The sequence below is a fragment of the Heloderma suspectum genome, chromosome 3 (assembly GCF_057233095.1).
Source record: "Heloderma suspectum isolate Gila_16-S chromosome 3, 16-S_ref, whole genome shotgun sequence".
NCBI classification, from domain to species: domain Eukaryota; kingdom Metazoa; phylum Chordata; class Lepidosauria; order Squamata; family Helodermatidae; genus Heloderma; species Heloderma suspectum.
The window spans coordinates 29,167,275-29,180,804 of NC_139460.1; the positions used below are offsets into that span (position 1 = coordinate 29,167,275).

The window sequence follows — 13,530 nt, forward strand, 5'->3', positions numbered from 1 at the left end:
TGGCTTCTGCCTGGAAATGTCACAATCCTAGTGCTATCCTTTGCATGGCTTTTTATTTATTACAAAAGCATATGCCACAATAAATCTGATAGTCTTTAAGGTGCCACAAGACGCTGTTGTTTTTGCTGCAACAGACTAACAGGGCAACTCCTCTGGAATTTGTCACTACGTAAGGCTCTGACCTCAAGTTCAGATTTTGAGTTCTGAACAGCCATACAACTCAACAACTATCTCACACATATGGCATTATGTTCTTCAGAACATATTGTGGTTTGCTTTGGCAGGACAGAAAAGTATGACATGTTGCTAATACAGAACATAGTAAAATGCTTCAAAGTGCTACATGATGTAGCACTTCGGTGCTTGATGGCCTTGGACTCGATGGTCTTATAGACCCCTTCCACCCCTACTATTCTATGATTCTACAGTATGTGTCAAGACGAATACTGCAATATTTAAAATAAAAACCTCTCACTGAATTATTCTGCATGAGAAATGGACATGAAATTATCTACATATCCAAATGAAGTTTCCTGCTGATCAAAGCAATACCTAGATGACAGTCCTCAAACTGTTTATTCTAGAGACATCATACTGACGGTACTAGTCAAGCATAGCTTATCCCTTTTCAGCTGCACATACTCAAGATCACTCAATATGTGGACTAATTAGTCTTTAAAACCTTGTACCACTGAGCTGTAGTGACTAGTGGGATAGCTAGGTTGTGATAAAAGGCAGAGGTGAAGCAAAACTCTGCAAAGTTTAAAAATCATCCATATTTCTGACATTTGACACCAGAATTTTGAAGTTCCAGAGTGTGAAATTTATTTTTATGGGATACTTCTAAAATGCAATACTTAATCTGGATAAGCTGTGAAGTAATGATGAGTATGTATGGATGGGCAGTATCCAACAGGGCTGCTGCAGTCCCGCTGATTGTGCAGGTGGGAGCTACTGCTAGTGTAACAGGGAATTATCAGTTCTAAAAGTAACCGTGGAAACTAGCAGAAACACTCATTTATGGATTGGGACAGGTCAGCAGAACTCCCTTCTGCAAGCTCCGCTGACCTGCTCCATTCTGGAAACAAATGTTTCTGCTCATTCTGGGTTGCTTTTAGAACCAATGATTCCTTGTTGCACAAGCGGTTGCACCCGCTGGTGCACAAGCACAGTAGGATACTGCCCAATACATTTATTACTTTTCACCCTTTCTTCTAAGCCCTCTCTAAATCTAACAACACTCATAACTGGAGATTCTAATTCATGTTAGTAACCGTGAATACTGAAATACTGGATAGACTGATGGACAGTACAAATGGGTAATCTTACACACAGGACAGCATGGGAGAAGTTCAGACCACAATGAGGCCATGAAGTTGAACCACCTACTTTTAGGTGTGTTTCCTTATCTACAAAGGGCTGTTACTTTGCAAGCATATCTAAAAAGGCTCTTGATACAGCTCATGAACAGGTAAGATGGCTAGAGCTCTACCAAGATTAACTGAGAATTCAGGTCAAACATAAACTCCAGCGCCTTGGGACATTCCACATCCTGCAACATACCATTACTGCTCTGCTTGCATTGTTCTGATCCCAGGACGTATACTGCTAGTGCGACAAATATCGAACATCGGTTTAAGATATGCAAGACATAAACATCAGAAAAAAACCCAAAAAACCCAAAATGTAGTTCTTGCAAACCCCCAACAAAATGGCATCTCATATCATTTCAGTCATCATCATCATCTTTGAGAGTCAGATGACATCAAATATACAGTAGTGGGCTAACCTCACATTTGTTACAGCACATGGAATATTGTCCAGAAAATGAAATGTATACAAAATAGGTAAAATCCGTTTGATATTATATACTGACTTACAATTCCTCCTGCCAGGAAGATTATAAATGATTTCTACAGTATTTGTATGAAGTATTGTTGTTTTTTAAACAACAACCCAGAGGCATCCTTACCCTTAACACTTTTAAATGCAGGAATGCATCATAATATGAATTGTCTGCTTAGCTGGTGCAAATCTAGAGCGTGATCCACCAAGTACGGCTGCTGAGACTTTTACATGCATTTTACAGGTGCATTTATTTTATTTTTTAAAAATTTATTTCATTTCTATACTGCCCAATAGCCAAAGTTGTCTGGGCGATTCACAAACTACTCTCTAGGCGGTTCACAAAGGTGCATGTGAATGGGACCGACCCCAATTCTGTTGACATGAATGGAGGATGTTTAAAGCAGTAGCAGAGATACTATGCCTTCAAAAGAAGAACCACCCACCCATTTCTGAACAGAACAAAGCAATCCATCAAACACTCTATTCATTTCAGTGGACCTTGTACAGGAGACCCAGTGCGTAGTGCACTGCTGTGCAACATGTGCCCCTCCAGATGTTTTTGGACTACAACTCCAATCAGCCCTAGTTCATTCTGGTTGGGGTTGGAGACCAGTATCATTTGGAAAACCACACGTTGCACATGCCTAGCATAGTCGAACATGCCCCCCATCAACAGCAACTCAATTTGGATTCCATGTTTTTTACCACCACTTTGACACTGATGACCAACAGAAGCTCTGGCACCAGAGAAGTATTTTGTTTAATTAGATTGTTTAAAAAAAAATCCCTGCTCCCTCCCTTGCCACTTTCCAGTTTGTTTACTGACAGCAGTCACCCACCTTTAAAAAGAATTATTGCCTGACATTTCACGGAGCTTTTACTGCTTGCTTGGAACAATGCAGTGAAACAGAAAGAAACTCCTCTCTCCTGTCATGACCCAGTTCTGGGCTTGTGCTTTTTTGATGAGTTTTTGATCTGCAGTGGGCCTCATAGGCTTGTTTCCCGCAGGAACATGGTGCCAATGTTGTAGGAAATCTTTCTCACTCTGGCAGAGGTGACGGAGGACTTTGGCTGCTTCTGACCAGTTCTGACCTCCAGGAAATAACAAATCCCCGGGATTTCCTTTGGAAAGTTGTCTGGAAGCTCTTCACGGGATCGAGGAATGAAGATAAAATTCTCTTCCTTTTTGAGAAGCCTGGGGGTGGGGGTGGGGAGACAGAGAGAGAGTGAGAGAGTGAGAGAGGGGGCGGGGTCAACACAGACCTATGGTTTCCAAACTGCAATGCCGACCAGCCTTCTGAAGTTCAAGTAGATTAGCTAGGTCTTAACAATAATTGGCAATGATAAGTTGGGCAAGTCATTACACCATTTGTCATATACTCCCCCCCATTTGTTTTAGATGCAGAAAATAAAAACTGTTTTTTAGATGCAAAGAAAGAGAAAAAAACAACGTATTAAGCAGCCTTCACTGCAATGCCTAGACCAGTCTTTCCCAACTTGGTGACTTGCAGATGCCTTTGGAGTACAAATCCCATCAGCCTCAGCCAGCATGGCCAATGGTTGGGGTTATGAGAGTTGTACTCCAAATCATCTAGAGGGTACCAGGATAAGGAGGGCTGATCTAGTCTGCTACCATTTGCTCAGTCTGGTTGTAGCTCTCCATCATCTCACTTTGAGATATTTTTTGTTGCCCTCCAAGCCAAGAACCCTTTTGAGGAGGAGATGCCAAGGACTCAAACCTGCACCTTCAGCATGCAAACCTTGTGCTTGACATGCTGAGCTCAGCTGGCTGGAGCATTATGGGAGTTGTAGTCCAATGCAGTTGCAGGGCACCAGGTTGGGGAAGGCTGCTGTAGATAAATCTATTTACTGAGACAGACCAATCCTAACTCCCAGATCTGCTCACTGGTGGGGGTTAGGATAGGGCAGACAAGCCCATCCACTGTCAGAGAGGAGCTCTGCTGGGAGGGTGTCAGGGACATCTGCCCAGAAGACCCAGTTACACCTGTGAACAGTTCCCACTCACAGTAGGTGCCAAAGCAGGTGCAATTCTGGATCCAAAGCGCCTCTGCATCACCACGACGCCCCAAGATCTGGCTACTCAGCTAAGCCAGCCTTCAATGGGGGGGATGTACACCCCCCCTGAGATCTGCTGGGCTAAAAGGCTCAATAAAGCGCCCCTCTTCTGGCAGGGCTTTGGAAGTGGCAGATGATTGGCTACTTTGTCCACCCCTAGGGATGTATGGATTTTATAAAATCTGTTCCATCAGCATTTTGTGGATTGCCAGGTGCCTTTTGTTCCATCATCTTTCTGTGCCTGACATTAAGTATCACTGGGATCATGTAGGCCAGGGGTAGATGACCTTTTTGGACTCGTGGGCACATTTGACAAATTGAAAAGCTGTCTTGGGCACCACCACAAAATGGCTGTCATGGGCGGTATGGCTAGTCACAAAGGACAAGTAACCTGCCCAAACGATCAAGTACAAGGCACAGGTGGGGCCTAAGCCCCAATACACTAAACAAGCGTTGCTCCCGGCTGGCTCTCCCAGCTTATTGGCAGAATTAGATTTTTTCCAATTTCCCGAATTTGCACAAATTCGCATTTGCAAAACTGCGCACATCCCTCCCCCCATGCACATTTTAATGCTTGAGCCTGTGGGGGAAATGTGCATTTTTGGCTGGTGTTTTTACGTAAAACATTTTACGTATTTTTCTAGGACTAAATTTGGAAAGTAAAAACGACTTGGAAAAAGCCGGTCCACCGCAAAATCTGTGGGTCGGATTCACAGAAATCAGAACTCATGTGATTCCATGTCACTTAGGATTGTTCTCAAAGTCTGTAACTGTGCCTCCGATATTGTAGTATTGCCATCAAAATGCCCATTGTTATGATGAGTGAGGTGCATTTGGAGGAAGAGCTTGAGATTCACTGGATGTCCCTCCAAGTCCCTTTTTAATATAGGCCAGGCCAGCCAGAGTCAGGGCTGGATGGCAGGTTTTGCCTCAGGGTCCCCAAACACAGTGTTTTGCCTTCCTCACAGGAACAACAGCATGGGAGAAAGTTAAAGGACACATTCAGGGACAACAGTGGGGTAAACGTGCTCCTTGTGTGCCCGGTGACCTCTGTGACCCCCGTTCCTGAGAAATGGTTTTGCTACTATCTGCATAGCCCTGCCCCTTCATCTGTACAGACCCACCTTGTAGTCTGTTTCTTGGACATAGGTAGACAACATGGTGCCTGTGAGCACCACTGTGCCTTCAGACACCTTTCTTGACACTAGCCAAGGTGCCTGACCACTCCCACTTTTGTTTGAATTAACAAATTTTCTTAATGGCACTTGGGATTGCTTCAAAGCAAAGTGAGGGCCTCCAGCTTGTGCCATTTTCATTTCCTATTAGTGGCTCTGGTCCACACATGGGGCTCAGAGACATGCTTATCACAGAATCATAGAACAGTAGGTTTGGAAGGGGCCTATAAGACTATCGAGTCCAACCCCTTCATAGAACAGTAGAGGGTAGCTACAGAAAATGGGGGAAATGAAGGTGGGAGTGTGGCTGCAGGCTTATGCTTTCCTGTGCAGCATGTCCAGCCACCAAGAAAAAGAAGGAGAAAAAGAAAAAGGGACTCCTGTCACTTTTGTCAAGTAACCAGGGGCAGGGGTGAGGGGCTAAGAAGGGCAGTGCTAAGCCAGCTGCAGGGTTGGGGAAGCCAACAGAGGCTGGGAGAGCCAGCCGGGAGCAACACTTGTTTAGTGTATTGGGGCTTAGGCCCCACCTGTGCCTTGTACTCGATCATTTGGGCAGGTTACTTGTCCTTTGTGACTAGCCATACCGCCCATGACAGCCATTTTGTGGCGGTGCCCAGGACAGTTTTTCAACTTGTCAAATGTGCCCACGAGTCCAAAAAGGTCATCTACCCCTGGCCTACATGATCCTAGTGATACTAATGTCAGGCACAGAAAATGAGTTTTGTCTCCACCACAAGTTGACCTTTCAGCTCCTCTACATTAAAGAAAAAACTGGGAGCCCCATGGAGCATTTTACTTCTTTTTCAGTGGCGCATTGACATTTGGCCCTTTATATGGTGAACGCAACCAAACGTCCTTCCTCAGCAGCCCCCATATCACTGAATGAAAAACAGTGCCATCGAATGGCTGAAAAATAGCAGTACATTGTGTGGTTTATTCAAACCCCATTAAAAGAGGTTTAAATTGTGACATTTTATGCCGGGGATTGCATGGGAGGGGCCCTGGATGCTGACAACGTCATGTAATGGACCCGCAAAGTTCTGTGAGTGGCCAATCATGAGCGCACAATAAATGCCTCACATACAAATGGCCTTTATCATTCCTTTATCTCTCCCGCCCCCCGCCCCGCCTCCAACATACAGAAGCAAATGTCAATCATTGACCTAAGTAGCAGAAAATAAAAAAGTGCCTTTGGGGATATCATTGGGGTGGGACCTAAAACTAATTCCCAACCACAGCCACTGAGAATCAAGCCTTGTCCTGTCAGATAGCCCTGCCCTAGGTGGTTGTTGTTTTTTGTCATGCCAAAGCAGCCTTCCCCAAGCTGGTACCTTCTATATGTGTTGGACTACAGCAGCACGGCTAGCTGGGGGGGATGCTAGGAGTTGTAGTCAAAGACATCTGGAGAGAACCAGTTTGGGGAAGGCTGTGCTAGGGGGTGTCAGAATGCCGCAAAGTGGCAAATATATCTGTTTCAAATGTGACTCTTGCTGATGCCAGAAGCCCTAGTTGCAGAAGAAAATACTACTCAGCATACATAAGTGTGCGAGTCTGGCCTAGTGACAAGAAAACCATGGCTCTCTGAAGGGCATTAGCCTAGGCATATTTGTGGTCAGGACATGCATTTTAATACTCTGGTTACTGTCAGGCTTCCAGCTGGCTCTGTAGAAAGAAAAGACAGATAAAACATTTTACCACTTGGAGAAATATGTCAGAATATTCCCTTATTTATGCTGGAGAACATCCAGTTCAATGTTGCTGAAATATAAATATGGGCTGCTGTAAATGGAGGAGGATGTGATGATAGGAAATGCAAATCTACTGACCAAAGGTGACATGGTTAAATTCTCCATACCCGTTTTATGTCATTTGAGATGAGCTGGCTTATATAGAAAAGCGGTCCCCACGCATCCTTATGGATGAAGAGGAGGGTGGTGGTGAACCTTAGGAAGGGCCTGGTGTCCATTCACATGTCCATTCATGTGTATTACTGTTATCTCAAACCTAAATACACAACATGGCAGAACCCAATGAGGTCTTCTATCAACTGAAAGCCCTGGAGAAATACCCCATGGAAAAGCTATAAGGAAATAAGAAATAAGTATCACTTCTATTTTATGAGCTTCCAGTTTTCTGAAATGTTGAGATCTTCACATCTATGGCCAAACAATGTTCCTCTATAAGAAGTTTGCAGAATACGACCCACCATGCCAAACATAGTTCACCAGCTGTGGTGGCAATACATCCCTAATTTTTTCTGCCTGTCTGGAATTGCAAAATAATGTGTTTTGTGTGTGTGTTCTGCACTCAACTGGGCGTTATGTTACTTGTTATATTGTCCCCTAGCCTTTGCATTTAGAACTGCTTTAATTTTTCTTCTTTAGATCTGTCTGCAATTGATCATTTACCATGCTTTGGTAGGTTGTTCCTAGGTAGAATTTATATTCCTACTCAGGCCAATTTTCCTCAGAAGAATGAAAGCCTTCCTTCCTCTGGCCTTGTGGGCCACCATTCTGAGCTGCATCCTGGAAGGCTTGGTCTTGCATTGCCCTTTTACTTCATCTATCCCATCTTTTCCCTCAGACAATCTGATTCAACCTTCCATTTGTTCTTCTTCTGCAGCTAAGTATTTGATCCTCTGAGCTTACTAGTTGCTGGCTGTGCAGTTGTACGACGGCTTGTGCGTAGTGCCTTAGCAGGGTTTCCAATCGTGGGAGCTCTGGGCAGTATCCAATGGTACTTAGATTAGGCCCATTCACTTCAATGGGTCTAATCTGTGTAGGACTACCACTGGATGGATACTACCCTCTGTGTTCAGCATAAAGGTCTGAAAAGGGCACTGTAAATGTGTTCAGCTGAAAAGGCATAAAGAGCTCCTGTGATCGGAAACCCTGATAAGGCACAATCGTGGAAGTTATAGAAGCGCGTTTAGCTGAATGTGTTTACAGACCCTTTTCAAACCTTCACACTCAACACGCAAAGGTCTAACTGATACACAGGTGTGCGGGGACATTGGGGTGAGGTTTACCTCTGCATACCCACATTCCCCTCCCTACTTTTGCCCTACACACGAGCATGTGAATGCCTGCATAGGACTCTTTAACAGCCAACAGCTAGTAAACTCAAAGGATCAAATACTTAGCTGTAGAAGAAGAACAAATGGAAGGCTGAACCAGATGGATTGAGGTAAAAGAGACAGGATAGATGAGGTAAAAGCAGAATGCAAGGCCAAGCTTTCCAGGATGCACTGCACCTCCCGGCATTCCTGACTACTACCCATCCTGGCAGGGGCTTCTGGAAGTTGAAGCCCCAGATATCTGGGGATGTACCTTCTGCCCGCTCTGCATTGTTAGGGATCTTGAGTCATCTGATTAGCAAAACAACAAAAGACCCGGAATTGTTTTTTGCATTGAACTTTTGTTTCATTGTATTAATAAACTGCTTGTCTAGAACCATTTTTAAGAATACGTGAGAAAACAAGCCATATGTTTCATAGAATACTATTATGATGTGCTACAGGACCAATGTGCCATATTTTCTCTTAACTATGGAGTTTGTTCCCTGACAGAGGTAAGTGTTTTGGATGAGTTGATAAAAGTTGAAACAATAGATAAGACAGATGGTGATCCCTCTGGGTCTTGAATTTTAATTATTTATCTCTTCATTTACATATAAACTGCTATTAGATAGCTGTCACCTTGTGGACAATGAATAATGGTGCTTTAGGATTTTTGTTAGAAATGTTTTGTTTTCGATGGTAAACAGCGGTCTTTTAATTAAACTAGAAACTTAATTGCTATGACTGATGTAGAAATAGGTATTCTGGCTTGATTTGATATTTATTTATTCAAAACATCTATATCCTGCCTTTCTATTAAAAAAAATGCTCAAGGCAGCTCAAAACATATTTTTAAAAAAGCAAGAATATAAAACAAAAATTATTTATTTTTATTTATTTTTAAGTGCAATGATGACAATTAAAAAAATTAAAATCTATGCACTGGATCCACATATCTGCCAATGGAAGGGGATGGAGAGAAGCTGAATTTCTTGCCCCTCCTGTCCCCACTAGCCACCAGAGCCCCCATCCCCAAACCCTCCCTTGAAGGTCAGAGTCCCTGCTAGGGTGTCCATGTGTACTCTTTAACAGAAGATAGTCCTCTATTTGAAGTGCTGCCAGAGGACTGTCCTCTGATTTGAAGGCATCCCCTATTTGAAGGGCTGTCCAGTCCAAATCCAGTTTAAGGATAAAGAACCATCAGAAGGAAGATCTGGGCCTCGAAGTTGCCCTTCAAGCAGCACTGAGCAAGGCACAAAGATCACCTGGTCACAGTCTTGCACACTATGGTGAGATGTACTGTTTTTCTATTTAAATTATAATAACCATTTCTAAATTTGTATTAGCAAATTAGCATATGAACAGTTTGTGTAAACCAGTGACCTCTTCATTTGTGATGCATGTCCTCTTTTGGGGGGCGATTCACAAGTGGCCACCTTAGTTCTTGCGGAGTAGAGTAGGCTGTGGTACAAGGGGCTGAGGGGGAAGCTCAAGGGTGAGATTGTGAGTGGAACCAAAAGTTCCTCTGCCCAATTATCCATGATCTCCCTCTTCCTCTCATGGCACAGCCTACTCCACTGAGCAGGGCCCCTTGATCCTCAAGGAAACATTTTGGGGGAGCTCTGGAGGTTGGCAGGAAAAAGACAGGTAAGAAAACCAGCTTCCACCCAACCTATTCTGCAGATGGATATCTGGATCCAACCCATTGGTTTTTCTTCTTGGATTATTATCTTTAATGTATCTTGATGTTATTGTTTTGCATTATTGCTTCAGTAAATGATGAAGATGGCCTCCTTAACAAAAGCATTTAATTATCTCAATCAGTGCTTTCAAAAGACATTGAGTCCCAAATTTAGAGAGCTTTTAGTTCACCTTCTCCTTCTATCTAAACCTCATTCTCTGACCCAGAAGTGAAATCTCTTAATTTCATTTTTTTAATTTATTTATTAAATATATTAGGTGCCTTTCAAAGTGCAATATTTTCTGAAGGCAGCATACAACATATAATAAAATCAATTTAAAACATATAATAATTTTAGAAAGAATAACAACGCAGCAATGATGTGCTGAAAAACAAGAAAAAGCAGACCATTGCCTTTCATTCTATTTCAGCCAGACAAGATCTAAAAACAGGGCCATTAAGGACAAATACAAAAATAAAATACCCTCTCAATTAAAAATAAAAACATTCTTAGCCCCACTTAAAGAGCAACAGTGAGTCTAAGTAATTGAAGGAAAGATCTGCTCCATCCAGATAGGGCCACAGCTGATGAATCACCTAAGTCTGGGGTCTCCAATGTGGTGTCCACGGTGCTAATGTGCCCACAGACACCACTCTTGGTACCTGCCAAGTGCCCTGCCCCTCTTGGTTTTTATTCTGTTTCTTAAGATTTCTTAATTAGTATTTTTAACTGGGAGGCTGGCATTCTGCAAAGTGATGAGCAGCCTTCCAGCACCATCTTTATTTGGATTCAAAACTATGTTTTTGTGTTTTAGAGCTCAGACCCCACCTCTGTCTTGGACCTACATTTTTGGGCAAGTTCCTTTTCTTTTAGTCTCGCCCATTTGCCTTCTGGGAAATTAGTGTTTGGTGACCAGCTGTGCCCACCATGGCTGCCATTTTATGAATGGGCAAGGGCCCACCCCATAGCAGCCATTTTGTGAGAATGCCCATAACACTCTCAAAATTCCAAATATGCTCAAAAAAGATTAGGGCCCCCCGGTGATATAACGTACTCCTAGTCACCTCTGCCACTTGTTGCTTCCACAGATAGCACCGAGCCCAGGAGTATCCAAAAGCTGCAAACTTGGTCTTTCAGAGGGAGTGCAACCCCATCCATGGCCCTCTATCCAGAACAAATTGTCTTCCTTCCTGCTGTGCCTCTGTCCTCCCTTTAGGGTGCAATCATATGCACTGAGCAGGGGGTTGGACTCGATGGTCTTGTAGGCCCCTTCCAACCCTACTATTCTATGATTCTAAGTTTAGACAGAAGAAAGTCCTACAATTCCCAGCATTCCTTGGCCAGCTGCTGGCTGGGGAATGTTGGGAGTTGTAGGACTTTCTTCTGTCTAAACATGCATAGGATTGCGCCCTTAGCCTCCTTCTCTCCAAAAACCATTGCTATCAGCTGTATGACCATGCGCCAAGCCTCTTTTGAACTATGATTGTCCCCAACCCACCTTTTGTGAATCACCTATGGAGGTTACAGCAATCAACAGAAAGTGATTGAAATGAAGCAAAGAGGGTGGATAGCAAAACGTAGGTAGCAGCGAAGCAAATTTCTAATCATGGAGGTTGCAGTTCAATCAGCACAGCTTGTTCACTGACATCTGAAAATTATTTTCTCTTTGCTATAGCTGAGTAAACTCAATTCATTTTGCTGTTTTGAATAGGGATGTCAGAGAATTTCGCCACGAATCTTGGGGAGGCCGAATGCCAGCGCATTCGGCCCCTCGAAATCGGTGGTGGAACGGTCTGCCCCCCTGCCCCCCCCGGGACGGGACTTACCGTGGGCGGATCTTCCTGGCGGCGGCGGCTCCGGCGGTGGTTCGGCGGCGGTGGCTGGTCTTCTGACCAGCCGCCGCCGCCATTTCCAGTTAAAACAAAAAAACACGTGATAGGCTACGTAAAGATTTACGTAGCCTATCACGGCTAGATTTTTTAAAAAACACCGTGATAGGCTACGTAAATGTTTATGTAGCCTATCACGGCTGATTTAAAAGAAAAAAAAAACATGTGCGTACACAAATGGCGGCACCCATGGGCGCCGCCATTTGCATACATGCGTTGTTGCTTTTTTCTTTTAAATCAGCCGTGATAGGCTACGTAAACATTTACGTAGCCTATCACGGCTGACTGCAGGGATGCAAATAGGGAGAAATTCTCCCCGCTCCCCCCCCCCCGGGGTGGGACTTACCTTTCACGAATGTCGCTCCCGGCAGCGAGTCCCGGCGGCGGGTCCCAGCGGCGGTTCAGCAGGTCTTAGTCAGGGGCGGGGACGGCAGCCGGTCTTTTGACCAGCTGCCGCCGCTGCCATTACAAGAAAAGTAAAAAAACAACAACACCCCTGTGATAGGCTACGTAACGATTAACGTAGCCTATCACGGCTAGATTTGCAAAGTCAGCCGTGATAGGCTACGTTAATCATCATGTAGCCTATCACAGGTGACTTAAAAAAAAAAAAAAAGCATGTACGCTAATGGCGGCCCCCATAGGGAGCCGCCATTCGCATTCCTTATTTGGTCCCTGTAGTCTACGTAAAGATTTACGTAGACTACGGCGAAAATAAGGGCAACGCAAATAGCGTTGCCCTTATTTTTGCCATAGTCTACGTAAATCTTTACGTAGACTACAGGGACCAAATAAGGAACGCAAATGGCGGCTCCCTATGGGAGCCGCCATTTGCGTATGCACTTTTTTTTTTTAAGTCACCCGTGATAGGCTACATGACGATTAACGAAGCCTATCACGGCTGACTTTGCAGATCTAGCCGTGATAGGCTACGTAAATCATTACGTAGCCTATCATGGGGCTTTTTTTTTTTTTTTTTACTTTTCTTTTGAGGTTCGCGGCCGGGGAGACGGGGCGCTTCTCCCTGGCCTGAATTTCGGCCGGGCGAGGCGGGAAGCCTCCCCCCCCGGCTTGAACTTCGGGGGGAGAAGCAAAGCGCCTCCCCCCCACCACGAAGCAAGCTGCAAGACCAGGTAAGTGACTTTTGTACATCCCTAAACGCAAATTGCCCTTATTTTCGCCGTAGTCTACGTAAATCTTTACGTAGACTACCCGTGCCCAAATAAAGAATGCAAATGGCGGCGCCCATGGGCGCCACCATTTGTGTACACACTTTTTTTTTTCCCCAAAGTCAGCCGTGATAGGCTACGTAAAGATTTACGTAGCCTATCACGGCTGACTTTGAAAATCTAGCCGTGATAGGCTACGTAAATCTTTACGTAGCCTATCACGTTTTTTTTTTACACTTTACTTTTTTGTTTCGCGGCCGGAGAGACGGGGCGCTCCCCCCCGGCCAGAATTTCGGCGGGGAGGGATGGGGCGCCTCCCCACCCGCCAAGAATTTCGGGGGGGGAACCGGAGCGCCTCCCCCCCCCAAAAAAACCTGCGGGACCAGGTAAGGGACTTTCGTCCATCCCTAGTTACAACGGCTGAGAAGGTGGATGAAGGCTGCAGCAGATAAAGGACCACCAATTGTAATGATATTCATGCCATTGGATTGGAGCCTTTTCTGTGAAGACTGCATTGATCATTGTGCGCTGCTCTCCACACATAAAACAAATTCACACACAGGCGTCTTCCAATCTAAACCCAAACAACCAAAAGTCCCATGGCGATTGGCGAATGGCAATGGAGGCAGGACT

General features: G+C 44.5%; 1 protein-coding gene across 1 annotated transcript in view; it reads right to left on the bottom strand.

The window, feature by feature from the left end:
• Window positions 1-2,078: 2,078 nt before the first annotated feature.
• GUCY1A2 (guanylate cyclase 1 soluble subunit alpha 2) overlaps window positions 2,079-13,530 on the bottom strand; it is a 238,188-nt gene continuing 226,736 nt past the window's right edge. The window contains exon 8 of the mRNA XM_084841630.1: window positions 2,079-3,043. Coding sequence (XP_084697756.1) covers window positions 2,836-3,043 — 208 coding nt within the window. The 3' untranslated portion in view covers window positions 2,079-2,835. The remainder of the gene's footprint in view (window positions 3,044-13,530) is intronic.